We start from the raw sequence: 27,333 nt of genomic DNA, 5'->3' as shown, positions 1-27,333 counted from the left end.
AGGAGAAGAAAGTAAAAATGCAATATGTGCAATGTAAAAAAGCTAACGTTTAAGTTCCTTGCTCAGAACATGAGAACATATGAAAGCTGGTGGTTCCTTTCAACGAGTCTAAAAATATTCCCAGTTAAGAAGTTTTAGGTTGTAGTTATTATAGGACTTTTTCTCTCTATACCATTTGTATTTCATATTCCTTTGACTATTGGATGTTCTCATAGGCACTATAGTATTCCCAGCTTAATCTCGGGGGTTGATAGGCTTGAAGTCATAAACAGCGCTGTGCTTCAAGCATTGCAAAGAGCTGCTGGCAAATGCAGGAAAGTGCTGTTTGAATGAATGCTTATGAGCCTGCTGCTGCCTACCACCGCTGTCAGACTGCTCTATCAAATATCAAATAATATACTTAATTATAATCTAATAAACACACAGAAATACGAGCTTTAGGTCATTAATATGGTCAAATCCAGAAACGATCATTTAAAAAACAAAACGTTTATTCTTTCAGTGAAATACAGAACCGTTCTGTATTTTATCAAACAGGTGGCATCCATAAGTCTAAATATTACTGTTACATTGCACAACCTTCAATGTTATGTCATAATTGTAAAATTCTGGCAAATTAATTCTGGTCTTTGTTAGGAAGAAATGGTCTTCACACAGTTCGCATATACCCTGACTGTGTGCAAAGAACGCAAGAGAAGTGACACAATATTTCTAGTTAATATTGCCTGCTAACATGAATTTCTTTTAACTCAATATGCAGGTTTAAAACAAATATACTTGTGTATTGATTTTAAGAAAGGCATTGGGGTTTATGGTTAGGTACATTGGTGCAACGACAGTGCTTATTTAAAGAATGCGCTTGTTAAATCATCACCTATTTGGCAAAGTAGGCTGTGATTCGATGATAAATTAACAGACAAAGCATTGATTATTTGCAACGCAGGACAAGCTAGTTAAACTAGTAATATCATCAACCATGTGTAGTTAACTAGTGATTATGTTAAGATTGATAGTTTTTTTACAAGTTAAGTTTCATGCTAACTAGCAACTTACCTTGGCTCTTTGCTGCACTCGTGTAACAGGTGGTCAGCCTGCCATACAGTCTCCTCGTGGAGCGCAATATAAAATCGGCCATAATCGGCATCCAAAAATGCTGATTACCGATTGTTATGAAAACTTGAAATCGTCCCTAATTAATCGGCCGACCTCTAGTCCTTTCTAACTCAGTTGCCGGAGAGGAAGGAAACTGCTCAGGGATTTCACCATGAGGCCAATGGTGACTTTAAAACAGAGTTTAATGGCTGTGACAGGAGAAAACTGGAGGATAGATCAACAACATTGTAGTTACTCCACAATACTAACCTAAATGGCAGTGAAATAAGTACAAATATTAATTATGTTTGTAATAAGGCACAAAAGTAGAACTGCAAAAGAAATCACTTTATGTCCTGAATACAAAGTGTTATGTTTGGTGCAAATCCAACACAACTCATTACGGTGTACCCCTTCATATTTTCAGGCATGGTAGTGGCTGCATCATGATATGGCTATGCTTGTCATCTGCAAGGATTAGGGACTTTAGGTTAAAAATAACAAATAGAGCTAAGCACAGGCAAAATCCTAGAGAAAAACCTGGTTCGGTCTGCTTTTCAGACATTGGGAGACAAATTCACCTTTCAGCAGGACAATCCCCTAAAACGTAAGGCCAAATATATACACTGGAGTTGCTTACCAAGAGGACATTGAATGTTCCTAGTTAACAGTTTTGACTAACATTTCCTTGAAAATCCATGGCAAGACTTGAAAATGGCTGTCTAGCAATGATCAACAACCAATTTGACACAGCTTGAAGAAATGTAAAAAGAAGAAATGTGCAAACATTGTACAATTCAGGTGTGCAAAGCTCCTAGAGACTTACCCAGAAAGATTCACAGCTGTAATCGCTGCCAAAGGTGATTCTAACATGTACTGACTTACGGGTGTGAACTTATGTATAGGAGAAATTTCTGTATTTTATGTTCAATAAATTTGCAAACATTTCTAAAAACATGTTTTCACTTTGTCATTATGGGGTAGTGTGTGTAGATTGGTGATAAAAATCCATTTAATCCATTTTGAATTCCGACTAACAAAATGTGGAATAAGTCAAGTGGCATGAATACAAAACATGTTATCACACAATGAACCAAGACTGTGCTGCATTCATTACAAAATAGCTGTGGTTTATTCCTTTGGGAAGAAAAAAAAAACAGTAAAAACTAAGCATTGCCAGACATGTCTACAGGAAATAAACAGTTAATTTGCAGCCAGGTAAAAACCATAGTGAAATATTAGATTTTATACTTCGTTTTCACATTCTGGTTATTCTCTCCCAGGGCCAAGCCCCAAAAAATATCTACTTTTCAATTTTATGGTTGAAAATGTTTGTTAACATTGTTCAAAAATAATTTGTGTGTCTGTACAAATTCCTATGAAAAACAATGAGGACAGTTCTGAGGAAAAACAACTAGAAAGTAAATCACAAAAAAAAAAAATATATATAAGCCTGATTGAAGCCTAATGTAAAATTGTAACTGATGCACAACATCTTCTCTGGGTTGTTTTCCAACAGAAATCCCAAGATTTCAAGACAGATCCACACACAAAATTACAATTAAATCATGACCCCCCAAAAACACTTTACATTGTGCATTGCTCTTTTTCATCCACTCTACTTTCTTTTCTATTGATAAAATAAGATGCAGATCAAGCTACATTCCATATGGGAGAGGTTTCCTTTTCTTTTTGTGCCTCTTGCAGAGAATTCAGCTTTAATCCTCAAGCTTCCAGCATATTTTACATATGTGGATTACCAATTGTTAGCGAAACAATGGGAGTGGTAGGGGTTAATGCATGCTTAAAAGAGTAGGCCCAAATCCTCAAAGTCACATTAAATCAAATTGTATAGCAACCAAAATATCTTAACAAGTGACACATTTAAAATATTATACAGATGTAGGATCTTAATTTGATCACCCTGTTGTTGCAGGACACTTCCTGCACAGCAGGTAATGTTAACTTGTAGAGTATTTGAGGTTTAAAAAGGATTCTAAAGTTCATAATTTACGCATAAAAATTCAGACTTGATTTGTTTTAAAAGATTTATCAACCCCTACAAAAATGTCCATTAATTATAATCCACATAATAATTCACATTTCCTGTTGCTGCAGGATCACTTTCCTGATGTAGCAAAGCATCTCAAATTAAGATCCCATATCTGTAGGAATTCTGGTATTTATATAGCATTTCCATTGAATATTTTTTTTCTCCAGAGAATACACACCAATACAGCACTATATGTACATTCAGAGAATAGCTGGTTTCTGTATTACAGTTCTACCAAGTATTCATACCACTGACAGACTTTTATAAAAAGGTGTTTTGACTGCAACTATATCAATTGTCATTTGGGTTTTGTATACGCGCATACCTAGGAATAACCACTTATAACCAAGGCAGGTACATAAGGTGCTCCATCTCTGCAGGTGATCCGTCTTTCAGGACAAGATCCCTGCAACAGGTCCCCCTCCACCCTATGATGATATGCATTACTTAATATTATGTCTCTAGAGAAACCTGATATCGCAACTTTTTAAAAGATTTTCCCTACAATAACTACTTTTTTTGGATAATACACCAATACAGCTCTCTGTGTAGATTCAGAGTATCTGAGTTCTGTATTACAGTTCTATCAAGTATGTATACCATTGGCAGATTTCTATTATGCACAAAAATAAGGAAATTTTGGTTTTGTACAGTCATAAGATACGTGGTATAGAAAAGTACAATCTTAGGTGAGTACATGGAGAGCTACAGGAAACTGCCAAAATAAAAAGCAAACACTTGAGCAAATGAGGAATACAAAGTATATTGAAAGCAGGTGCTTTTACACAGATGTGGTTCCGGAGTTAATTAAGAAATTAACTGCCCATCATGCTTAGGGTATAAAAGGCCCAGTTGCCTATTATTTTGACTAACATGGCTAGAAGAGATTTCAGTGACTTTGAAAGAGGGGTCTCAAAAGGAGCATAGGACGATTGCTTTCCTCTTTCTGAAGCATTTTGCATACGTAGGTCATTTTCTGCAGCTTGTTCTAAAACCATTATTTGGACAACAGTAATAGCCTATGCATTATGCTGATTCCTGCTATGAAAGTATCTGCCTGTCCACTCACTCTCCCCACTGTGCACACGGAGGAAAGAGAGATGCATTCAGAGAAGCACAAGCATATGACCAATGCCCAAACAGCAATTGAGGGGAAAAATAGTTTTCAAAGAATATACTATCATTCTAGTTAGAGAGGAGAGACAGAGCTTTGTGAGTATATCATTTATTTCTCACGTCTTAATATTGAGTTCAAGGCACCACTTTACAACCGGAGGAGGCTGTAGTATGGTTTTGATGCAGAGCACGCCATGTGCAGTAAATAGGCCAACATCACATAGCCTAGGCCTAGTGCTGGTACAAAGTTTTTTGTAGGATATTAGCTGATATTTACTGCTATATTAATAAATAAGCCTAAATGGCTATATAGCAACAATATCATATTTAGAGTTAGCAATCTAGCTGAGTCTTTTGAGTCCCCACTTCCTCAGTTGGTGAATAATATAGCCTATAAGCCAATATGCACAAAAATGTCAGCAAATTCTCTGATGAGCCTAAAATAAATCTGATAATTCGGGATCCTATTTTGACAGGTTGCAAATAAAAATATAAAATCATGCATTCCCTGGATGTTAAATCAAATAGCATACTTTTCGAATCATAGGGTACCAAGACAGGCAACTGAGATGGGCACCCTATACCCTATCTTGACACCCTATGAAGACATGTTATGTTGGTGTTTTATTTTGGCAGTTACATGTATACAGCATTTCTGCAAATTATCTGTCTATCTGGTCAAAAATCACAGATACAGGTCTCCCTCCACCCTCTGATGGTATGGCTAACTTGTTAAAAAAAAAAAAAAGACTCCAAAGCAGTATAATTTTTTTAAAGAGTCCATATTGACACAGAAACACTAAACAATGATTTAGATTTTTTAAGAACAAGTTGATTGACAAAGTCATGAAAAATCTAAAGAATTTAATAAACCATCTCTGGGCTATGATAAAAAATATGCCTCAGGGGTCAAAATGACCCATTGCTAGCTTGAAGGTTAAAGGGTATTTGTCCTTGGCGGTCCAACGGTTTCGCCCACTAAGCTTGCGTTATGTGTGCTTCTCTACTACAGTACTCTGTATCGCTGCTGCTGCAGCGGCATTTGACAAAGGGCTGACCTGTAACATTAGTGCAACATTTTCCCCACTACTTTAAAAACAGGGTTTCCACAGTCTTTGAACAGGCCCTTGGCCCCTAGGTCATCGTGGTAAACAGGCCCATTTCTTCATGCTGCCTCTACCTAACCAGTCTATCAAATAGGCCCTTTTTTCGATTGACACCTGCACCTATGGTTGTCAACCAATGAGAACAAAGAAAGGGACAGACGAAGCTAATCTACACATGTGCAGTGAAGGCCTTGCTTTGCATCGCTCCACTTTGCTCTCATCCTCTTGTATCCTCCATGTTCGAAAGAGTGTTTCTTGTGGGCTTGGTTGGATTTGCCAATTTCTCCCTCCCCCCAATCTCCTATGCAGTTGGTAGACTCCACATCCTGGGATGTGGCTGACCCATGTCATCGAAGGACGCAGGTCTTCTTGTGGTTACGGGTTCACAACAACAAACACCGACCTCATTAAGCCAGAGCTGAGGAGAAAGAGGGTTTTTAGCATAGCCTAGCAGCTCATTGTAAACAAAACATCCCCTTCTTATCCTGCTGACTGTTGGCCTTCTCCTTTTTCTCTTCCATTTCCCCCTCTATCTCAGAAGACAAATACAGCAGGTTCAGATATGGGACGGAGGGGTTGAGGGAGAGGCGTTAATTGTGGTGGGGAGGGATTTCCCCTGTGCGTGCGAGGAGGGTGGGTGGTGGTATGTGTGTTAAGACTGTTTGAGGCGTTTCCGGGGCGGTCCCAGGAAGGGGCACTGGGCCGAGGCCAGCGAGCGGTAGGCTTCGGCTACCAGGTGAGGATGGGATGCCACCATGGACTTCCAGCCCGCCGTCTCCATAACTTCGGCAGCATGGCTAGAGAGAGAGAGGAGGGGACAATTTCAAAAACTAAAATGTGCACTGGGTACCCTGGACCAAGATTAAGAAACACTGGTATAGAAGACTGCTAGCTCGTTGTGCCCCCCTCAAACACACACAGCAGTTAACTCACTAGTTGATGAAGTCCACAGCCTGTGTTTTGAGCTGGTCGGCGCTGTGCAGGTCTGCCAGGATGAGGATCTCTGCAGCGTTCTCCACAGACAGACTGGTGCACAGCGCATCCTCACACATCACCTTCAGCCTCTCAAGAGCATACTGAGACGCACAGAAAGACAGACAGAGATGGATGAGGTGGGTTAGGGAGAGAAGGAACATGAAAACGAGGACAAACAGATTAACAAAATACTAAGAAAAATGTAGCTTCTATGAAAATTGTTCTTCCAAGTGGCAGGCAATGTGCTCAGGTGGAAGCATAGGGTTTTTACAGACACAATCTTTTGTTAGGGTGTTTGGTAAACAAATCCAAAAGCGCGTTCAGGTCCACCCGAACGTCAGACAAAAAGTTTAAAAAGTTCTGTTACAGCCCGTAGAAACTTGTCAAACTAAGTATAGAGTCAATCTTTAGGATGTTATCATAAATCTTCCATAATGTTCCAATCGGAGAATTCCTATGTCTGTAGAAAAGCAATGGAACGAGAGCTAACTCTCTCGTGACCGCGCCTCAGAGCCTGTGGCCCTCTGCCAGGCACCTGGCTCATTCGGTCCCACTGCACAGTAGAAGCCTCAAACAAAGTTCTAAAGACTGTTGACATCTAGTGGAAGCCTTAGGAAGTGCAACATAACCAAAATACTACAAGCCTCAGAATTCCCACTTCCTGGTTGGATTTTTCTCAGGTTTTCACCTGCCATATGAGTTCTGTTATACTCACAGACATCATTCAAACAGTTTTAGAAACTTCGGAGTGTTTTCTATCCAATACTACTAATAATATGCATATATTAGCATCTGGGACAGAGTAGCAGGCAGTTTACTCTGGGCACCTTATTCATCCAAGCTACTCAATACTGCCCCCCTGTCACCAAGAAGTTAAGTAGATTCTTTATCACACTCGCGCCGCACACTTAACCTTAGTTTGAGCGGAATAATCTGCCAGGTAGCCAGAGAGTGCAGCTCTTAACTGGTTGTCACATGGAGCAGCTCACAGGATTCGAAAAGTTTAGTCTGAAGTTTGGGTGACTTTTTACGATGTGCAGTGTCTGCCTGTCAGTTGAAAATCTTGTGTGTGTGAGCATGTGTAGGCAACGTGGATTATCTTTTTTTCCATTCCATTGAATTTGGATTACTGTTTAATTCGTTCTGAAATTTGAGGAGTTGTTCTTTCTTTTTTTGTTTTATTTAATTGCTTATTTATGTACCTGTCTTGACATTTTACTGCATTGATAGGTGCTAGTAATTTAAGAATTTCGCTGCACACGCAATAACATCTGCCAAACTGTGTACGTGACCAATAAACTTTGATTCGAAGCTTCCTTGTTGCTATAGGGTGAAGTTACGACTAGGTACAGATCTAGGATCAGCTGCACATTTAGTTTTTCCCTAGCAATACACAGTGGATTCAAATAATAAAAGCTTAATAACGAGTTGATTATTTGAATCCGCTGAGTAGTGCTAGGGAAAAAAATAAAAATAAATGTGCAACCCTTAGGATGTGCAATCCTCAGGACCAAGAATGGGAACACTGGTCAAGGTTCAACTTCACCCTACCTTGTCAGCGGCTGCTAGAAGGTCGTCAGCCATCTTGTCCAAGTTGGGGGCCTTGTCTGTGTAGATGAAACACATCATCTCCTTGAAGACCTCTGGCTCCACGTCATTGATCTCCACTCGGTTCTAGAGAGGTGGAGAGAAAGCAGGTGAGAGAAAAGCGGTGAGGCAGAGAGAGAAAGGGGGAAGGAGAAAGCCAGAGAGAGAGATACGATACATGTAAATTGCACATGTTTTTAGTAGTTTAATATTGATCCACCTGAGAGGAAGCCGAAGTGGAATAATGTACAACATGTGCATGATTCATGTTTGTGGGAAACTTTGAGAGATGCCCTTTCAATTACAAAACAGGAAATACAACTAAAACATCAAAGAGAAAATAGATTTCTGCATATTCCCCCTCATCGCTGTTCATTGACCATTGTGTGTCTGAAATTGTAAAGTTGGACCATTTCTTTCTCTGTTTCAAAAAAGTTCAATTTGAAGATGAAAAAACAACAACCTTGCTCTATGACTGAAAAATGGCCTTGTTTTCTAAAAAGGATTTCAGAATGGTTGAGGCATCGCACACAATTTCATTTCTTATTGTTGCAAGCACACAAAGGATAAGAAACACAATTCCTGGGATCGTGCTGCTTTGACAGCAAAGGATGAAATGTTGGTCTCACATATAGTGAGATGATTTGATGTTAGAAACCCTCACGTTGGGTTTCGTCAAACAGCCTTGTGCAATAGAATGATCTACGAAACACCTTTCACTATGAAATGACAGTAAGTCGCTGCAGATACTATAAGTCCATCTGCATTCTTTCTATCTGTTAAATTACGCCGTTACACCAGCAGATAGGGGATAAAATAGTGAAACAACTTTTTTTTACAGAAATGTTTTAAGCCAGGAACAAAAAAAAAACAGGACTTTGAAGTCAATATTATAAAAAGAGGATGATTTACCTGGCTAAATAAAGAAAAGAAATAAAGAAAAAAGTTGACCTGCACTGATATATTTTTGGACGTATAAACAAGTGAAGGAAGATTGAGGAAAGGGGCCCCTGACTCACCTTTTTGCTCTCTTCCATCTCATGCTCAAACATGGCACTGAAGACAGGAGAGCGTGCTGAGGAAAATACAAAGATTTCTTTAGATTAAAAGATTAGATCATGCCACTGGGCCTCAATAGAAATTGGAGGCGTCTGTATTTTATGAATGTGTGTGTTCTGTCTGTACCTGCTAATATGGCTTTGTGGGCCTGGAACTCCTGCCCGGCCACACACAGGGAGCAGTCGGTGAAGCGTGAGTTCTCCCACAGCCCGCCCAGCTCATCAGCCAGTCTGCAGTCAGGCACCTTCACCATGTTCATGGTGTTCTGACCCGAGATGTTCACAGAGTCCTGCACCACACTCACCTTGAGAAAACAGAGGCTACGTTTAGACAGGCAGCCCAATTCTAATCTTTTTTTCCGCTATTTTGATATCAGATCTTTTCAGATGTTTAGACCAGTTAGTGAAATTTCTTTTTTTTTTGCCTGCCTAAACGCAGCCAGAGTAAGCCCACCAAACCAACCTGGTCACAATTATCAACAATGTGAAGCCACTAAAGATGCTCTGTCTAAATAGATACAGCCTTAAGCATAAATCAAAGTCCACAGATGATGAGAAGCAATAGTCCGGCGTCCCATTGTGACATATCTACGCGGCTCTGAGACCACCACCTGTGGGGGACGCACAGCCCAAACATTCCCAACCATCACTGCTTCGGTACGAGTCCTCTTAACAGTTGGAAAAATAGCTTGAGCTGCACTGAGAAATCTAAAAGTATGAAAGCCAAAAGGTCCAATATTCTAGAACACTGCTGTGCGTACATGTTTTCGACTATGATAGACGCTTTGCCCAACGATCAAAATGGATCCCATCAAAAAGAGACGTTTATATTAACTAAGCCTTCCAATGTGCTCCAATGAAACAAAGACAACCACATCAACCTCCCCCCAAAACAACTAAATCATTTAAAACACTGACAGCCGCAGCAGCCCACCCAACCTCAGAGACATGAATAGCTGAGATACAGAGGGAATGTAAACCAGGCCACCTGAAATTAACACAAAGGACAGTCTGTACACTCTTGAATTTCCCCCATCTTCTTGTTTAAAGGAACATTTCACTACAAAATCAAAGTTTGTCAGATGTTTTCAGACCTGAAAAATAGCCTTATGTCTAAAGATGATTAATTGTTTTGACAGGAGAAATTTCCCCTTTTAAGCCTCTCTCATTTAGTGGAATAGGGTCTTACCTCACAAAACAAGGTGAGCTTGTCGTCAGGCAGAAGACCGTTGGCCTCGTCCAACAGGAAGTCTCGGCGGATGAACTTCTTAAAGCCCCAGTCCTTCCCCTGGACAAACCGATATGCTCTCTGGCTTTCTGCAGAGTCAAGGAGAGAGGAAACGTTTGTGAGAAACACTTCTATTTATACATAGACTCATGTGTTGAACTAGGGTAAGGGTTTTCAACAGGCAGGCGGCCGACGAGCCAAATCTGGCCGGTGAGCTGATTTGATCCGCTAAAGGTTGTCTTGATAATACTTAAACAATTTGCAAATCTACTTGAGTTTATTTCATGATGTACACATTTGCAGCTAAATGCTGAATTGCAATGCAGACAAGAGAGACCAATGACAAAAATGTTCAAGCATACTATTCTATAGGGGTTTGCCGATCTGGCCATACTCGTATTTGTAATCGTATCGTATACTCATAATAGGAAAAATGTAAGTGCTTCAAAATGATTCTTGGCAATAGCCTAGACCTACCTAATAATCTCCTTGCATGTTTATAGACCATAAAAAGCTCCAGGAACAGCGGAGGTGTGTGTGTTCTCAGAACATGCAGCAGGCATGTTTGCTGTCACTCAGAATGCACATCATGGTTTCATCTTTTTTTTCCTACATCCTCGCCCACTGATTCTTTATCATATAAACAGCGGGCAGCAACAATCTAAATGACCGGAGCAAAACGTGCGAGGACAACTGACTGAATGAGGAGCTGAAGAGCGTTACAGCTGCGCTCTATCCAATCGTAGCAGCATCAACATACAGCCCACCCATATCTTTTTTAGACAGCTGAACTATCCAATTGAGTCCTTAAGAGCATGCAGAATCTCTGACTTAAGAAAGATGCGTGCTGGCAGCTGAAAATGACTCCGATCACAAAAATACTTGTATCACAATTGTATATATGTTACGATACTTGTTTTATCCGAGTACTCGGCACACCCATCCTATTCTTTATATTTCCCAAAGCTCTCCATCAGAGTGGTTACTGCTAACCTCACTCACCCATGGCTTTGGTCTCCTCTCCCTTGGCGTTGAGGATGGAGAACTTGAACTTGGCACGCACCTCAGCCTTGGGACAGCTAACCAGGAGCAAGTAGAGGGACAGGTAGTCTTTGCTCTCCTCATCTAGCCCTTTAGGGTTCACCCGCAGACACCTGTTAGAATTATGAGCGAGTAAACAGTCAATATTCAACAGTTAAACACAGCACTCTCATCAAAGCGGTTAGCTACCATTGACACAAGAGTTGGGCTGCTAGCAGCAAAATGTGCACTGGTGCCATTGCCAACTCTCCAACCAACAACATCTGGTGATAATGCCTTAGTCATTGTGTAGAATTTTGATGGTCTTTCATAACAAATACAACATCTTGAAACATTTAAAGAAAAGTCTTATCCACCACGCACCATTTGAGCTTGTCATTGGCTCCTGAGGAGAAGGTGGAGCTCTTAATGACCTCGCCCATCTCCTCGCGACAGAAGCTGAAGTTGTTGATGGTCCACATGTAGGAGAATTTTACCACTTTGATCTGTAGGGGGGAAAGCCGCCAGAGATGGGAGGCAATATAATGAAGAGATGCGTGCTTTGACCTGAGAAAATAATTATTCTAATCCCCAACCCCACACTTAAACTCATCCCTTACCTGAGTGTAGCACCAGCTCTCCGCCACAGGCCCGCTGGACATTTCCGCGGGGGGAGGGGGACTCGGGACTCTTGACATCGCCAGGGTGGCAGCAGGTCGTGGCGGAGTGTGGGAGAATCTGTTCTTTCAGAGGTCCAGAATCACTCCAGAGTCCAAGATGTCGACAAACCTCAGGCGGTAACAATTTGTGCCCTGAAAAGACAGGGGACAGGTCTGAGCAGTACTTTCAAACTAACATGTTCCAACTCCTGACACAGCCTTATGTTTCTTTTTTAATTCCTGAATTATATAGACCACTTTCCCCATCTAAAAATAAAATAAAAAATGCTAGCCTAGGCTAGCACATATGTAAATCAGCAGTCTGAAAAAATATGCAATTGTTTGGCCTTACCAGAAGCCTAACCACCATGCAACATCCTCCATAAAATGACCAACAAGGATAGAAGACAAGAGTTTGGTAAACGCTGGTCTAGACTCATATAAACTCAATATAATTTCAATCAATTCTCCCTAACTCTGTATGAGGCTGTGCTGCACGCCTAGAGATTGCCAGTGAGGGCCATGGTTCAGGCTGGATAAATTGTCCACGACTCTTTGGGGACAGCGGACGATTGGATGCCCATGGCGGGGCCACTCCAGGATCAATAACCTTCACAATGGCAATTAAGTCTCAAAATGAACTGTAAATTAACAAGGGAGAGAGCTACTCCTGTGTGAAATTCGCTGCCGACAGATTGTACACCTCTCAAGCGCTAGCAAGCCACACAAACAGTTTGTTGGCCTACTGCTCATTGGATGAGAAATTATGGACAATTAGCCTAACTAACAAATTGACCGTGTTTTCTAAGCACTCTGACAGTATACACTACATGACCAAAAGTATGTGGACACCTACTTGTCGAACATCTCATTCCAAAATCATGGGCATTAATATGGAGTTGGTCCCCCATTTACTGCTATAACAGCATTCACTCTTCTGGGAAGGCTTTACATTAGATGTTGGAACCTTGCTGCGAGGACTTGCTTCCATTCAGCCACAAGAGCATTACATGCTGACCACACAGGTAGCATCGCATGCGCGAGCGTTGAAAAAATATATGTGCACATACATGTTATTCAATCATTGCACCCACACTGCTCACGAGCGTCTGCGTTGACAGGTGCTAAAATTGGCAGGTGCTAAAGTGGATTCTATTTGTCGACGAGCTGCAAGTCCTGCCTCTCCAATCTCCTCATTGGCTTTTAGAAGCATATACCCACGTTGGTTATACCTACGTGGGTGATTGAAAGATGAACTGAGGTCGTTTATGGTAATACACCTTATGAAAGTTAGTTGCCAAATCGCCATATAAAGTCCAAAGAAGAAAAAGCCTGGAAGGAGGAGAGATGATTAGAAACGATGCAGTTGACAGTTGTGTGTGGATTAATTGTCAGAGTAAGTCAAGTCAATGTGTATATTCCAGTAAGTAAGTCAATGTGTATATTCCAGGACAAATTAGCTAGCAACAGCAAGCTAGCTATCTAAATACAAGGTAGTTGTGTCCATGGTATCGCAACAGGACAAGTAAACCAAATATCTTGTTTGTATTTTTCCCAGGATTCAAAGCTGATGTCAAAGACTTGTCAGTGTCCGCTAAAGTGACTCATCAGCAGGGCTCTACACTGACATTTTTTTGTGTCAGAAAGAAAGGCTGAACAGTGATGGTTGTTGCCAAATTGACACTCAAATAATGGCTGACACATGTAGAAGCATCATCCACACCTCCCACTAAAGCCCACCCACAGCTGTGAGGTCAAAAGTGCACACGAAGAACGAAAATGTTTAAAAAGCAACAACAACAAAAAAGCACTGCAAGCAAAGGGGGCAGTCTTGCCAAAATGGAGTGTGGTTGATACCGAAATTAAATTGGAGTTTTGTTTTCAAATACATTTTTTGTTGGAAATATTTTTGGAGAATAAAATGCATAAAGTTTACTGCTCTATTACAAAATATTTGATTGCAACAATTTTCTTTTACTTTGAAGCCTCGTTTTTTGCTTTCAGAACAATTATTTTTGATTGAAAAGAAAAGTTTTGCTCTTGACAAAAAGACACAAATGTACCTCCAAAATTAGAGGCTAGAGCAGTACTTGCCGGAACAGTTTCCATTAGGAAAATGTGGTGCCTGTAGCATTTTAATTTACCCGACATTCAGGACATTTACTGGACCCATAGGCATTGGGTGCGTAACCTGATTAGGGCATCCACCCACGGTACTCAGAAAGACAGAAATCACATTTAGATTATGGTAATTCATCTTAATAGAACATGCAACTCAAGGATGTTAAGGCGTGCACCCTTCTTACCAAATTGTGATGGACAATTATTGGATTTTCAAATTGTGCACGTTCACTTTTCCCTCATCCAACAAGACAAGTAACCAACAGCAAAATAACTAGCCGATGTCAATCTACTATCCGCCATAGTGGAAAAAAAGTGTACTTATTCTATTGGTCAGCTTGTCGTTCTGTGCGAATAATAAAATAGCCAATTCCAAAACAGACTCTGGGACAGTTGTGGGACGATGGATCCCAAATCCATAGGCTACATTAAAAAAAGACATTAAAGCCTCCTGAGTGGCCCAGTGGTCTAAGGCACTGCATCGCAGCGCTAGCTGTGCCATTAGAGATCCTGGTTCGAGTCCAGGCTCTGTTGCAGCCGGCCGCGACCGGGAGATCCATGGGGCAGCACACAATTGGCCCAGCATCGTCCGGGTTTGGGGACGGTTTGGCCGGCAGGGACGTTCTTGTACAATCGTGCACTGGCGACTCCTGTGGTGGACAACGCAAGCTGACACAGTCGCCAGGTGTTTCCTCCGACATATTGGTGCGGCTGGATTCCGGGTTAAGTGAGCATTGTGTCAAGAAGCAGTGCAGCTTGGCTGTGCTTCAGAGGACGCAAGGCTCTCGACCTTCGCCTCTCCAGAGTCCGTACGGGAGTTGCAGCGAAGGGACAAGACTAACTACCAATTGGATACCATGAAATTGGGGAGAAAAGGGGCAAATTCTTTTTTAATAAATAAAAAATTAATTAAAAGCAGTGAGGCTCATGCAATAGATCAGAACGTTTAGCTTAAAATGTTGATAAACTATTGTTTCTTCACATTATAAGCGCAGCAATGCGCAAAAGGCAATAAGCAACATGCAAATGTTAGTTCCATAATGCAATTAGCACTGCACCTGCGAGCGGTTTCAAAATTTTTAGAGGGGAGAGCTAAAGATGCAACAACCAGCATGGGTTGCTAATATCACTAGTATTATGCCTTTGGCTACTAGACAATGAAAGAAAGTTGATTTTGAAAACCAATAGAACATGAGAAATAAGCTACTGGTTTTAATGGCATCTGGTAGTCTTAATAAAAATAATTGCCTGCAGGTTTGGTTGGATTTTGCCAAGGCTACTTTGAAGCAAGGTAAGACATGCCTCAATGTAGTAACACATTCAGCTATAGCTGAATAGCTGTGCAGCGATGCTCCCCATCCAACCTGACAGAGCTTGAGAGGATCTGCAGAGAAGAATGGGAGAAACTCTCCAAATACAGGTGTGGCAAGCTTGTAGCGTAATACCCGAATGCACTGTTACTGTAGCTAAGAAAGTAATACTAAGTGTATGTATGCTGTTAGTAGCCCATGTGCCTCACCCTAATAATTTGGTCCCTCAAAACTTAGCCTACAGTTCTGACTTGATGGTGCACGTGTAGCCTATAGCCTGTGTTAGAGAAATGTAATCATCAAATATTGTAAGAGCTTTCATTGTCTGCTTATATGCCCCCTTTATTTACATACACACTACCAAGTAGGCGCTATTTTTCAGATGTTGCCCTACCGGAGTTACACCGTATTGTTGAAAAGCACATCAACAAGCTAGATGCGATACCCTCAATCATGGCACTGCTCAACAAAACTGCTGACATACCGTGGGATTAAAACTTGCAAAAGTACTCTACTAGAGGCTGTGAACAAGCGATTGGGTGGCATTCTCTCTGAGCCTCTTTACTGTGTCGCCACCATGCTCGATGCTAGGTACAAGGACTGCTACTTCGATGCAGACAAGAAACAGAGTTTACGTGAAATGTTACAGACACAGCTGGACAAGATGGAAAGGGACACAGTAACAGTGCACACCGAGGAAGAGGACTCACGACAGAAGAGGCCACGGACAGACAGAGCGGAAACTTTGAGACTGAACAAATGAACAGCACAGCAAGTAAGTGAAAAAAAATTGGTTATGATTATGTTTTACTGGTAATGGGGACATGTAAAGGCGAACAAAATAACATTTTGGTCAGTGTATGTTGGTTAACTATTTAACTGTACTAGAATACTTAAAAGGCCACTAAAATTTTAAATAAATCGGTATTGTTTATTTTGTCAAGGAAAATATCAGAATCGCCCAAAAATGTCATATCGGTGCATCCCTAATTCTGACTTAGTGCACAGGGAGAATACATTAAGAAAGGCCTATGTCCTGAATTGTGTCGCTGCTCCTCATTGTCTTATTGAAATTATAGATTGCCTCTTATCCGCTCGTCGTAGTCTTACGCCATAGTTTGTACATCTCAATTGTCAGTAGAATCCACATTTGTTTAAGCAAATCAGCCATATTAGCTATGGTTTTTAAAGTAAGTAAATTATGCTGAATGAACTGTTTCGCTGCCAGACAAGGCTCTGCTGATAGCCAGGTGTAGCTAAGGATTCACTCCATGGTGCTGAAAAGAAAGCACTGCTGTTGGGACAGCTAGAGTTGAAGTCAGAAGTTGACATAGGGTTGGAGTCATTAAAACTTGTTTTTCAACCACTCCATAAATTTCTTGTTAACAAACTATAGTTTTGGCAAGTTGGTTAGGACATCTACTTTCTGCATGACAAGTCATTTTCCCAACAATTGTTAACAGGCAGATTATTTCACATATAGTTGACTGTATCACAATTCCAATGGGTCAGACGTTTACATACACTAAATTGACTGTGCCTTTAAACAGCTTGGAAAATTCCAGAAAATGATGTCATGGCTTTAAGAAGCTTCCGATAGGCTAATTGACCTCATTTGAGTCGATTGGAGGTGTACCTGAGGATGTATTTCAAGGCCTACCTTCAAACTCAGTGCCTCTTTTCTCATCATGGGAAAAATCAAAAAGAAATCAGCCAAGACATCAGAAAAATAATTGTAGACCTCCACAAGTCTGGTTCATCCTTGGGAGCAATTTCCAAGCGCCTGAAGGTACCACGTTCATCTATACAAACAATAGTACGCAAGTATAAACACCATGGGACCACGCAGCTGTCATACCGCTCAGGAAGGAGACGCATTCTGTCTCCTAGGGATGAACGTACTATGGTGCGAAAAGTGCAAATCAATTTCAGAAGAACAGCAAAGGACCTTGTCAAGATGCTGGAGGAAACAGGTACAAAAGTAAATAGATCCACAGTAAAATAAGTCCTATATCGACATAACCTGAAAGGCCACTCAGCAAGGAAGAAGCCACTGCTCCAAAACCTCCATAAGAAAGCCGCCATACCTCAACAGTCGGGCCTACATTATATTCACTGTGTTTATGCACGTTTTTGGGAATATAAAATGTATCAATATAATGCTACTTAGTTAAAGAACACATGTGGGATTTAGCTAATGATTAGCTCAACAGGCTAAATGCAGATATGCTGAAGCATGGGGATGCCCATTTATAGCCACTATGGTGCTATCAGTTGGGTTACAGGTGATAAAGTGTATTGCTAATAACATAGCTGATAATATGGACCATGCATAGTAAAACTGGGCCACATGGACAAAAATCCATGTCGAGATAAATTGCCTGAATTGATGTGACAATGATACGTTTATAACATTAATGTTCACCAGTTGTTTTCTTTGTATTATCCTTAACTTCTACTACTACTACTGCACTGAACACAACATGCAACAATTATGAAGATTTTACTTAGTTACAGTTCATAAGGAAATCAGTCAATTGAAATAACTTCATGGCCCTAATCTATGAATTTGACATGACTGGTAATACAGATACGCATCGGTTGGTCACAGACACCTTCAAAAAAAAATTTTTTAAAGGGTAGGGACATGGATAAAAAAATATATATATATCAGTATCTGGTGTGACCACCATTTGCCTCATGCAGCGCGACACATCTCCTTCGCATAGAGTTGATCAGGTGATTGTGGCCTACGGAATGGTTTGCCACTCCTCTTCAATGGCTGCGCGAAGTTGCTGGATATTTGCAGGAACTGGAACACTGCCGTACACATCAATCCAGAGTATCCCAAACATGCTCACTGGGTGACAGACCGTGGAAGAATTGGGACATTTTCAGCTTCCAGGGGCTGTGTACAGATCCTTGCGACATTGGGCCGTGCATTATCATGCTGAAACATGAGATGATGACGGCAGATGAATTGCATGACAATGGGCCTCAGGATCTCATCAAGGTATCTCTAAATTCAAATTGCCGTCGCTAAAATTCAATTGTGTTTGCTGTCCATAGCTTATGCCTGCCCATACCATAACCCCACCATGGGGCACTATGTTTACAACATTGACATCATGCAAACCGCTCACCCCCACAACGCCATACAATGTCTCCCGTCTGCCCGGTACAGTTAAAACCGGGATTTGTCCGTGAAGAGCATATATTTCTCCAGCGTGCCAGTGGTCATCGAAGGTGAGCATTTGCCTACTGAAGTCGGTTACGACACAGAACTGCAGTCAGGTCAAGACCCCAGTGAGGACGAAGAGCGTGCAGTTGAGCTTCCCTGAGAGGGTATCTGACAGTTTGTGCAGAAATTCTTTGGTTGTGCAAACCCAGTTTCATTGGCTGTCTGGTCTCCCACAACACCACAGGTGAAAAAGCCAGAGATAGTGGTCTTAGGCTGGCGTGGTTACACGTGGTCTGCGGTTGTGAGGCCAGTTGGGCATACTGCCAAATTCTATAAAACAACATTTGAAGTGACCTATGGTAGAGAAATTAACATTAAAATGATCTGGAAACAGCTCTGGTGGACATTCTTGCTGTCACCATGTCAATTGCACACTCCCTCAACACTGGAGACATCTGTGGCATTGTCCCCAGAACCAAGCTTCTCAATCCTGAGCGTCTCAGAGGAAACACTGGTCTATCGCCAAGGCATCAGTGATTAAAGACTGCACTAAGTCACAGACAAAACCTTAAAACAATAATTGGGAAATTCCACACCAGGAAGGCCAGGAAATAGTTTTGGTATCTCAGATTGTTCTGGATATTTTCACATTTAAACTTAATAGGGAGGTAGGATGTTTGATATGCTTTTTATATTTAACAATAACCATTTTTTGTTAGACCCTTTTTAAACCTATACATGCCTCCTACATTAAACATACATGATACAGGCATCTTGGTGTCATTATACTTCTAATAATGTGCTCTAAAATATGTTTAGATTATTGAATACATTAAAGTAAAATGTATTTCGTAGTCAAAATATTAATGAATCTCAAAAGAACCCTTTTTGAGTTAAATTTGTTTAAATATATTGTTTTAAAACATACTCTACAAGTAGGCTACATAAACCTTCCAAGGTGGGTGCTGTGATACTTTTGAAGTTAAGATCAGTTTTATGAGCACCACCAACACAGTGAATGGGAGAATGTATTTGAAGGAAACTTCCTCTGCTGGTGATTTGCTGAACGTGATTGATTAATGACCTACAATGTCAATTTCTATAATGGGTCAAATCTTCAAAAGTAGCAGAGCACACACTCTGGAAATTTGACGTTTTGAAGTAGCAGTCGACCGATTGTGATTTTTCAATGCTGACAATTCCAACAATACTGAAAAAAATAAAAGTATTTTAACTTAATACATATATAAAATCAATTTAGTCTCAAATAAATAATGAAACATGTTCAATTTGGTTTACATAATGAGAAAAGTGTTGGCGAAGTAAAAGTGCAATATGTGCCATGTAAAAAAGCTAACGTTTAAGTTCGTTGCTCAGAACATGAGAAAGCTGGTGGTTCCTGAATCTTCAATATTCCCAGTTAAGAAGTTTTAGGTTGTAGTTATTATAGGACCATTTCTCTCTATACCATTTGCATTTCATATACCTTTGACTATTGGATGTTCTTATAGGCACTATAGTATTGCCAGCCTAATCTCGGAAGTTCATAGGCTTGAAGTCATAAACAGTGCTGTGTCTCAAGCGTTGCTAAGAGCTGAATTAACTTGAATTAATGCTTACGAGCCTGCTGCTGCCTTCCACCGCTCAGTCCGACTGCTCTAACAAATCATATACTTAATTATAATAAAATAAACACAGAAATACGAGCTTTAGGTCATTAATACAGTCAAATCCGGAAACTATCATTTCGAAAACAAAACGTTTATTCTTTCAGTGAAATACGGAACCATTCCGTATTTTATCATAAGGGTGGCAACCCTAAGTCTAAATATTACTGTTACATTGCACAACCTTCAATGTTATGTCATAATTATGTAAAATTCTGGCAAATGAATTACGGTCTTTGTTAGGAAGAAATGGTCTTCACACAGTTTACAACGAGCCAGGCGGCCCAAACTGCTGCATATACACCGACTGCTTGCACTGAACGCAAAAAAAGTGACACAATTTCCCTAGTTAATATTGCCTGCTAACATGAATTTCTTCTAACTAAATATATAATAAAAAATACTTTTGTTTTGATTAAGAAGGCATTGATGTTTATGATTAGGTACATTACTGAAACGATTCTGCTTTGTTTGCGAATGGGCTTTTGTTAAATCATTACCGGTTTGGCGAAGTAGGCTGTGATTCGATGATAAATTAACAGGCACCGCATTGATTATATGCAATGCAGAACAAGCTAGTTAACCGTGTGTAGTTCACTAGTGATTGTGAAGATTGATTGTTTTTCTAAGATAAGTTTAATGCTAGCTAGCAACTTACCTTGGCTCATTGCAGCCACAAGGTCCTTTTGATGCTGCACACGCGTAACAGGTGGTCAGCCTGCCACGCAGTCTCCTCGTGGTTTGCAATGTAATCGGCCATAATCAGCGTACAAAGGCCGATTACTGAGTGTTATGAAAACTTGAAAATCGTCCCTAATTAATCGATTAATCGGTCGACCTCTAGTTTGAAGAGTATATTACTCCAAACAATATCTCTAAAAATAAGCTAAATCAAAAAGTATACTTGAGATATTCATTATGTTGAATAAATTAATGTGAACATTTTTATTTCAGAATCTAGACATACTCCCTATTTTAGAGCACACTATAAGGATTATAATGACACCAAAATGTAGTTTGTATCATGTGCTGTTATCAGCTCATAGGGTGTTACAAGAGGCAGGTTTAATAGGGGCATAAAGTGGTCACTTTCCACGTGTGGAATTGCCCAATTGGTACAGGGACCAGAAATCAATAGCACAGTCCACATTGGACCTCTATGGGAGACATTTTATATTCTGCCCTTGCTCCTAGGACTCATCCTTTCCTAAAAATTACATCTCAGAAAACATTTGAACTGTTCATTTTTTTTTCAACTGCGATCATCTGGACTCTTTCATCCCTGACTTGCGCAATTGTACTTCCTCACACAAATCCCATCACCTTTAACAATCAAAGGAGGTTATGGGGAGTTGGAAGGGAGACTAATTCATACAGTGCATTCGGGAAGGTATTCAGACCCCTTGACTTTTCCCACATTTTGTTACGTTACGGCCTTATTCTAAAATGGATTATATTGGTTTTTTCCCCCCTCTTCAATCTACACACAATACCTCATAATGACAAAGCAAAAACAGATTTAGACATTTTTGCAAAATTGGAAAACCTGTAAATATACATTTACATAAGTATTCAGACCCAATACGCAGTACTTTGTTGAAGCGCGATTACAGCCTCGTGACTTCTTGGGTATGACGATAAAATCTTGCCACATCTGTATTTGGGGAGTTTCTCCCATTCTTCTCTGCAGATCCTCTCAAGCTCTGCCAGGGTGGATGGGGAGCGTCGCTGCACAGCTATTTTCAGGTCTCTCCAGAGATGTTTGATTGGGTTCAAGTCCAGGCTCTTGCTGGTCCACTCAAGGACATTCAGACTGCTGCATCTACCTAGTCTCCCAGTCCCTGAAAAACATCCCACAGCATGACGCTGCTGCCACTACGCTTCACCGTAGGGATGGTGCCAGGTTTCCTCCAGACGTGACGCTTGGCATTCAAACCAAAGAGTTCACTCTTGGTTTCATCAGACCAGAGAATCTTGTTTATTATGGTCTGAGATTGAGGTCAACCGATTATGATTTTTCAACGCAGATACCGATACCGATTATTGGAGGACCAAAAAAGCTGATACCGATTAATCTGCCAATTTTTTTTTTTTGTAATAATGACAATTAAAACAATGCTAATGAACACTTATTTTAACTTAATATAATACATCAATAAAATCAATTTAGCCTCAAATAAATAATGAAACATGTTCAATATGGTTTAAATAATGCAAAAACAAAGTGTTGGAGAAGAAAGTGTTGGAGTAAAAGTGCAATATGTGCTATGTAAGAAAGCTAACATTTCAGTTTCTTGCTCAGAACATGAGAACATATGAAAGCTGGTGGTTCCTTTCAACGAGTCTAAAAATATTCCCAGTTAAGAAGTTTTAGGTTGTAGTTATTATAGGAATTATAGGACTATTTCCCTCTATACCATTTGTATTTCATTAACCTTTGACTATTGGATGTTCTTATAGGCACTATAGTATTGCCCGTGTAACAGTATCGCTTCCGTCCCTCTCCTCGCTCCTCCCTGGGCTCGAACCAGAAAACACAACGACAACAGCCACCATTGAAGCAGCGTTACCCATGCAGAGCAAGGGGAACAACTACTAGAAGGCTCAGAGCGAGTGACGTTTGAAACGCTATTAGCGTGTGCTAACTAGCTAGCCATTTCACTTCAGTTACACCAGCCTCATCTCGGGAGTTGATAGGCTTGAAGTCATAAACAGCGCAATGCTTGACGCACAACGAAGAGCTGCTGGCAAAATGCACGAAAGTGCTGTTTGAATTCATGTTTACGCGCCTGCTTCTGCCTACCACCGCTCAGTCAGATACTTAGATACTTGTATGCTCAGTCAGATTATATGCAAAGCAGGACACGCTAGATAATATCTAGTAATATGATCAACCATGTGTAGTTAACTAGTGATTATGATTGATTGTTTTTTTTTATAAGATAAGTTTAATGCTAGCTAGCAACTTACCTTGGCTTACTGCATTCGCGTAACAGGCAGTCTCATTGTGGAGTGCAACGAGAGAGGCAGGTCGTTATTGCGTTGGACTAGTTAACTGTAAGGTTGCAAGATTGTATCCCCTGAGCTGACAAGGTGAAAATCTGTCGTTCTGCCCCTGAACGAGGCAGTTAACCCACCGTTCCTAGGCCGTCATTGAAAATAAGAACATATTCTTAACTGACTTGCCTAGTAAAATAAAAGGTATTAAAATATATATATATATTTTTTTTAAACGGCAAATCGGCACCCAAAAATACCGATTTCCGATTGATATGAAAACTTGAATCGACCCTAATCGGTCGACCTCTAGTCAGAGTCCTTTAGGTGCCTTTTGTCAAATTCCAAGCGGGCTGTCATGTGCCCTTCACTGAGGAGTGGCTTCCGTCTGGCCACTCTAACATAAAGGCTGGATTGGTGGAGTGCTGCTGAGATGGTGGTTCTCACCATCTCCACAGAGGTGGTCACTCTGTCAGATCGGGTTCTTGAACAACTCCCTGACCAAGGCACTTCTGCCCCTATTGCGCAGTTTGGCCGAGTGGCCAGCTCTAAGAAGAGTCTTGGTGGTTCCAAACTTCTTCCATTGAAGAATGATGGAGGCCACTGTGTTCTTGGGGACCTTCAATGCTACAGAAATGTTTTGGTACCCTTCTCCTGATCTGTGCCTCGATATCCTGTCTCGGAGCTCTACAGACAATTCCTTCGAGCTCATGGCTTGGTTTTTGCTTTGACATGCACGGCCAACTGTGGGACCTTATATAGACAGGTGTGTGCCTTTCCAAATAATGTCCAATCAATTGAATTAACTACAGGTGGACTCCAATCAAGTTGTAGAAAGCTCAAGGATGATCAATGGAAACAAGATGCACCTGAGCTCAATTTTGAGTCTCATAGCAAAGAGTCTGAATACTTATGTAAATAAGGTTAAAAATCTGTTTTCACTTTGTAATTATGGGGTATTGTTTATAGATTGAGAAAAAAATATTTAATCAATTTTAGAATAAGGCTGTAACGTAACAAAATGTAGAAAAAGTCAAGGAGTCTGAATACTTTCCGAATCCACTGTATCTAATGTCTCCAGTCACCTTCTATTTGATGCTATTACTACCAGTGCAGCTGCACCAAGAGGTTACACAGGTAAATCCATTTGAATTCAATCACTTTTTGACAGCATCCCTTTGGATTTAAACAAAAACTTTCCATACATGTTTTCCCATGGAGGAAGTAGTCAGAAAGTGATGTTTTGGACCCAAATACCAAAACATTCAGGAGATAGGTTTCTTAGAAAAAATTAACAATTTACATTAAGCTTATAAAAAAGTATCTAAAAGCGTGTAAACGCCAATTTAGCTGGAACACCATTGAAATTTAAATTGATGAAATTGTACTTCTAATTACTACCACAAATATGGCCGCTGGACCATGTTGTTGAATGTCAACTTAAATAGACATGTCAATTTTATTATCTATATTTTTCAATGTTTGCAATAGTTTTCCTATGGAAGACAGTATGATTTAATGCAGATATTCCCAATCAAGCCAACATCATCTGATGTGTGGACCTCCAACCATCTTGGTGGTACAATTAGAAAGTTGTTTAAATTGTATTCCCATTTTAGTAAATATATCAGCCAAAACATGACACCCACCCTGTATTGAAGAGCATGTATCTCAACCGATGGCAGGCACAACCCAAAACCCTCAGACGATGTAAAATAGCATCCAAGCTGCAACATATGCGAATATGAAGAAAAAATAGTTTTTGTGTAATATAATTTATGTTTAAGGTAATATATCTTTTAAAATGATACCAATCACAATCATTCAAGACATGGATGTCTCATGGTATAGTGGGGTATGCACAATACACCGAATGTACAAAACATTAGGAACAGCTTCCTAATATTTCGTTGCACCCCCTTTTGCCCAGAGAACCGCCTCAATTCAATGGGACATGGACTCTACAAGGTGTCAAGTGTTCCACAGGGATGCTGGCCCATGCTGACTCCAAATGTTTCGCACAGTTGTTTCAAGTTGGCTGGATGTTCTTTGGGTGGTGGGACATTCTTGATAAACACAAGAAACTGTTGAGCATGAAAAACCCAGCAGTGTTGCATGTTCCAGTGCACCTAGCACCATACCCCGTTCAAAGGCATGTACACCTTTTGTCTTGCCCATTCACCCTCTGAATGGCACACATACACAATCAAGGCTTGAAAATCCTTCTTTAACCCATCTCCTCCCCTTCATCTACACTGATTGCTTTCAGCTCTCACCTGGTCAATCTGTCGTGGAAAGAGCAGGTGTCCCAAATGTTTTGTATACTCAGTGTGGCCACCATCATTATCTCTATCTAAATGTTTTGGCATTTGGAGCTACCGGCTTAATTTGTCCCTTCATTTGGGGACTGTGGGCAGTTTGTCATATTGAGCGGTATAAACTGTCTGGTCTAGGAAGTTAGAGAAGAAATTGTGTCATTGGGGAATATGGGTCCAAAAGATCAGTTAATTTCTAAATGTCATTATCAAGATGGAATGTTTCATGTCAATCTACTGCACTAACTAAGCCGCTACTATTGTTCTTGTGAGGTGCAATGCAGTACCTAACTGCACAATGGATGCAGGCTGGTACTACCTAATAGGTAGCTAGCTAAGTGCTAACCGTACTTTGGGTTGATTGATTAGCCAGACAGCCCCCGACTTGTGTTGTGGACGAACATCTGCCATAAACTTTTCCTACAGTTGTCATTTCATGTTGGCTAATGCACATGCCATTCTGCCTGTTTGAAATTGGCCAGTTGAAGATGGTGATTTTAACACAATACAGACAGTATAGCTGAGAAGGGAACGTATTCAGGAAATGTAGCTAACGTTAGGTACATGGCCATCTAACGAACGACCTAACGTTAGGCTCATAGCTAGCTAACAATACTTGAACGCCAAACCAAAGCTTTGGATGGATGGGTGGGTGGCTAGCTTGCTAACGTTACGGATGACTAACACAAACTTGAAGAGCAAGTTAGCTAACGTTAGCTAATTGTGCTAGCCATATTTGTCGATACGTCAACAGTTAAAAAATAAAGTACCTTGCTGGCGAACTACAACATGGCGAAATTAGTTGTCATGAATTTGAAACTCATGAGATGTTAACATGTATAACTTGGCTAACAAATAGCTGCGGTACATTTAATTAGCCCATTTTATTAAACCCCATACAGTTTGCTAGCCAGTAAGTTGGTGCCAGCTAACTAGCGGCGGTAGCTAACGTTAACTTCAAATTCCCATACTAACGTAGCTACTGATTGCAACTCATTGTTTATTTTAGGAAATGGCAACATTGTTTTTAATTTCATAACGACAAAGATATGAATTCATATTTCCATTACATCTTTGTAACAATCTGTCTTGTTAGCTACATTTTCGGTAAACTCACCTTTTAACTGGCTGTATTTGCGCAGATCTTATGTTATTAACGTTAGCTGCTGCAACATCGACAAGATTCCATCATTGGATTTCAGCCAAAGCTATTTGCATGCACAGCGCTATCTACTGTTTTGGAGTGGAAGTCCGAGGACTTTGCAACCAGGCCCTAATGTCCATGTTTACGACCAAAAAAATAGTACAAGTTTACAGTGTTTATTGATTGAAACACCAAGTTGCACTTTGAATTTGCTGAAAATGAATCAACATTTCAGGTTTTGGTATACACTAACATTTGGGGGTCGGTGTTTATACTTAATTGGACCAATTTATCTTAATTCAATCTGCAGATTTGGTGGGCTATTCCTTTACTTTAATTACAATGCCCCAAGATTAAAGCACTAAGAGAGGCTGATATGGGTGTATTTAATTTGCACATGGATTAGAATTAATAGCAGCATCACCCCTCTGTGGACACTCAATTACTCAAATGTTAATGTTCAAGGTTAGCAACCAACTAAGCCTCAGGAGACTGAAAAGATTTGGCACGGGCCATATGATCCTCAAAATGTTATACAGCTGCACCATCAAGAGCATCTTGACTGGCCGCATCACTGCTTGGTGCAGACAGTCCAGTACATCACTATGGCCAAGCTCCCTTCCATCCAGGACCTCTATATTAGGCAGTGTCAAAGGAAGGCCCAAAAAATTGCCAGTTACTTCAGGCACCCAAGCTGTAGACTG

At 40.5% G+C, this 27,333-nt stretch overlaps 1 protein-coding gene across 1 annotated transcript; it reads right to left on the bottom strand.

Annotated features, from left to right (window-relative positions):
- Nucleotides 1-1,419: 1,419 nt before the first annotated feature.
- Nucleotides 1,420-26,733, bottom strand: LOC109865582 (speckle-type POZ protein). Its single transcript, XM_020453872.2, has 10 exons — nt 26,603-26,733; nt 11,856-12,047; nt 11,620-11,741; nt 11,218-11,369; nt 10,177-10,304; nt 9,115-9,292; nt 8,949-9,004; nt 7,894-8,016; nt 6,301-6,443; nt 1,420-6,164 (listed from the first exon to the last, which is right to left on the bottom strand). The coding sequence occupies exons 2-10, from the start codon at nt 11,931-11,933 to the stop codon at nt 6,020-6,022; spliced, it is 1,125 nt and encodes a 374-aa protein (XP_020309461.1). The 5' UTR covers nt 11,934-12,047; nt 26,603-26,733; the 3' UTR covers nt 1,420-6,019.
- Nucleotides 26,734-27,333: the final 600 nt, after the last annotated feature.

The sequence above is a fragment of the Oncorhynchus kisutch genome, linkage group LG20 (genome assembly GCF_002021735.2).
Source record: "Oncorhynchus kisutch isolate 150728-3 linkage group LG20, Okis_V2, whole genome shotgun sequence".
In the NCBI taxonomy this organism is placed as follows: Eukaryota; Metazoa; Chordata; class Actinopteri; order Salmoniformes; family Salmonidae; genus Oncorhynchus; species Oncorhynchus kisutch.
Note: the sequence above shows the minus strand (reverse complement) of the source record. Positions and strands in the feature narration are given on the sequence as shown.

What these genes read in the sequence shown, in the direction of transcription:
- LOC109865582 (XM_020453872.2), bottom strand. Translation starts at nt 11,933, where the DNA reads ATGTCAAGAGTCCCGAGTCCCCCTCCCCCCGCGGAAATGTCCAGCGGG. An exon ending in AGAGGAGACCAAAGCCATGG is followed by an intron (nt 10,305 to 11,217) that starts GTGAGTGAGGTT and finishes TTGACTCTGCAG; the next exon opens with AAAGCCAGAGAGCATATCGG. An exon ending in AGATGGAAGAGAGCAAAAAG is followed by an intron (nt 8,017 to 8,948) that starts GTGAGTCAGGGG and finishes CCACCTCTCTAG; the next exon opens with AACCGAGTGGAGATCAATGA.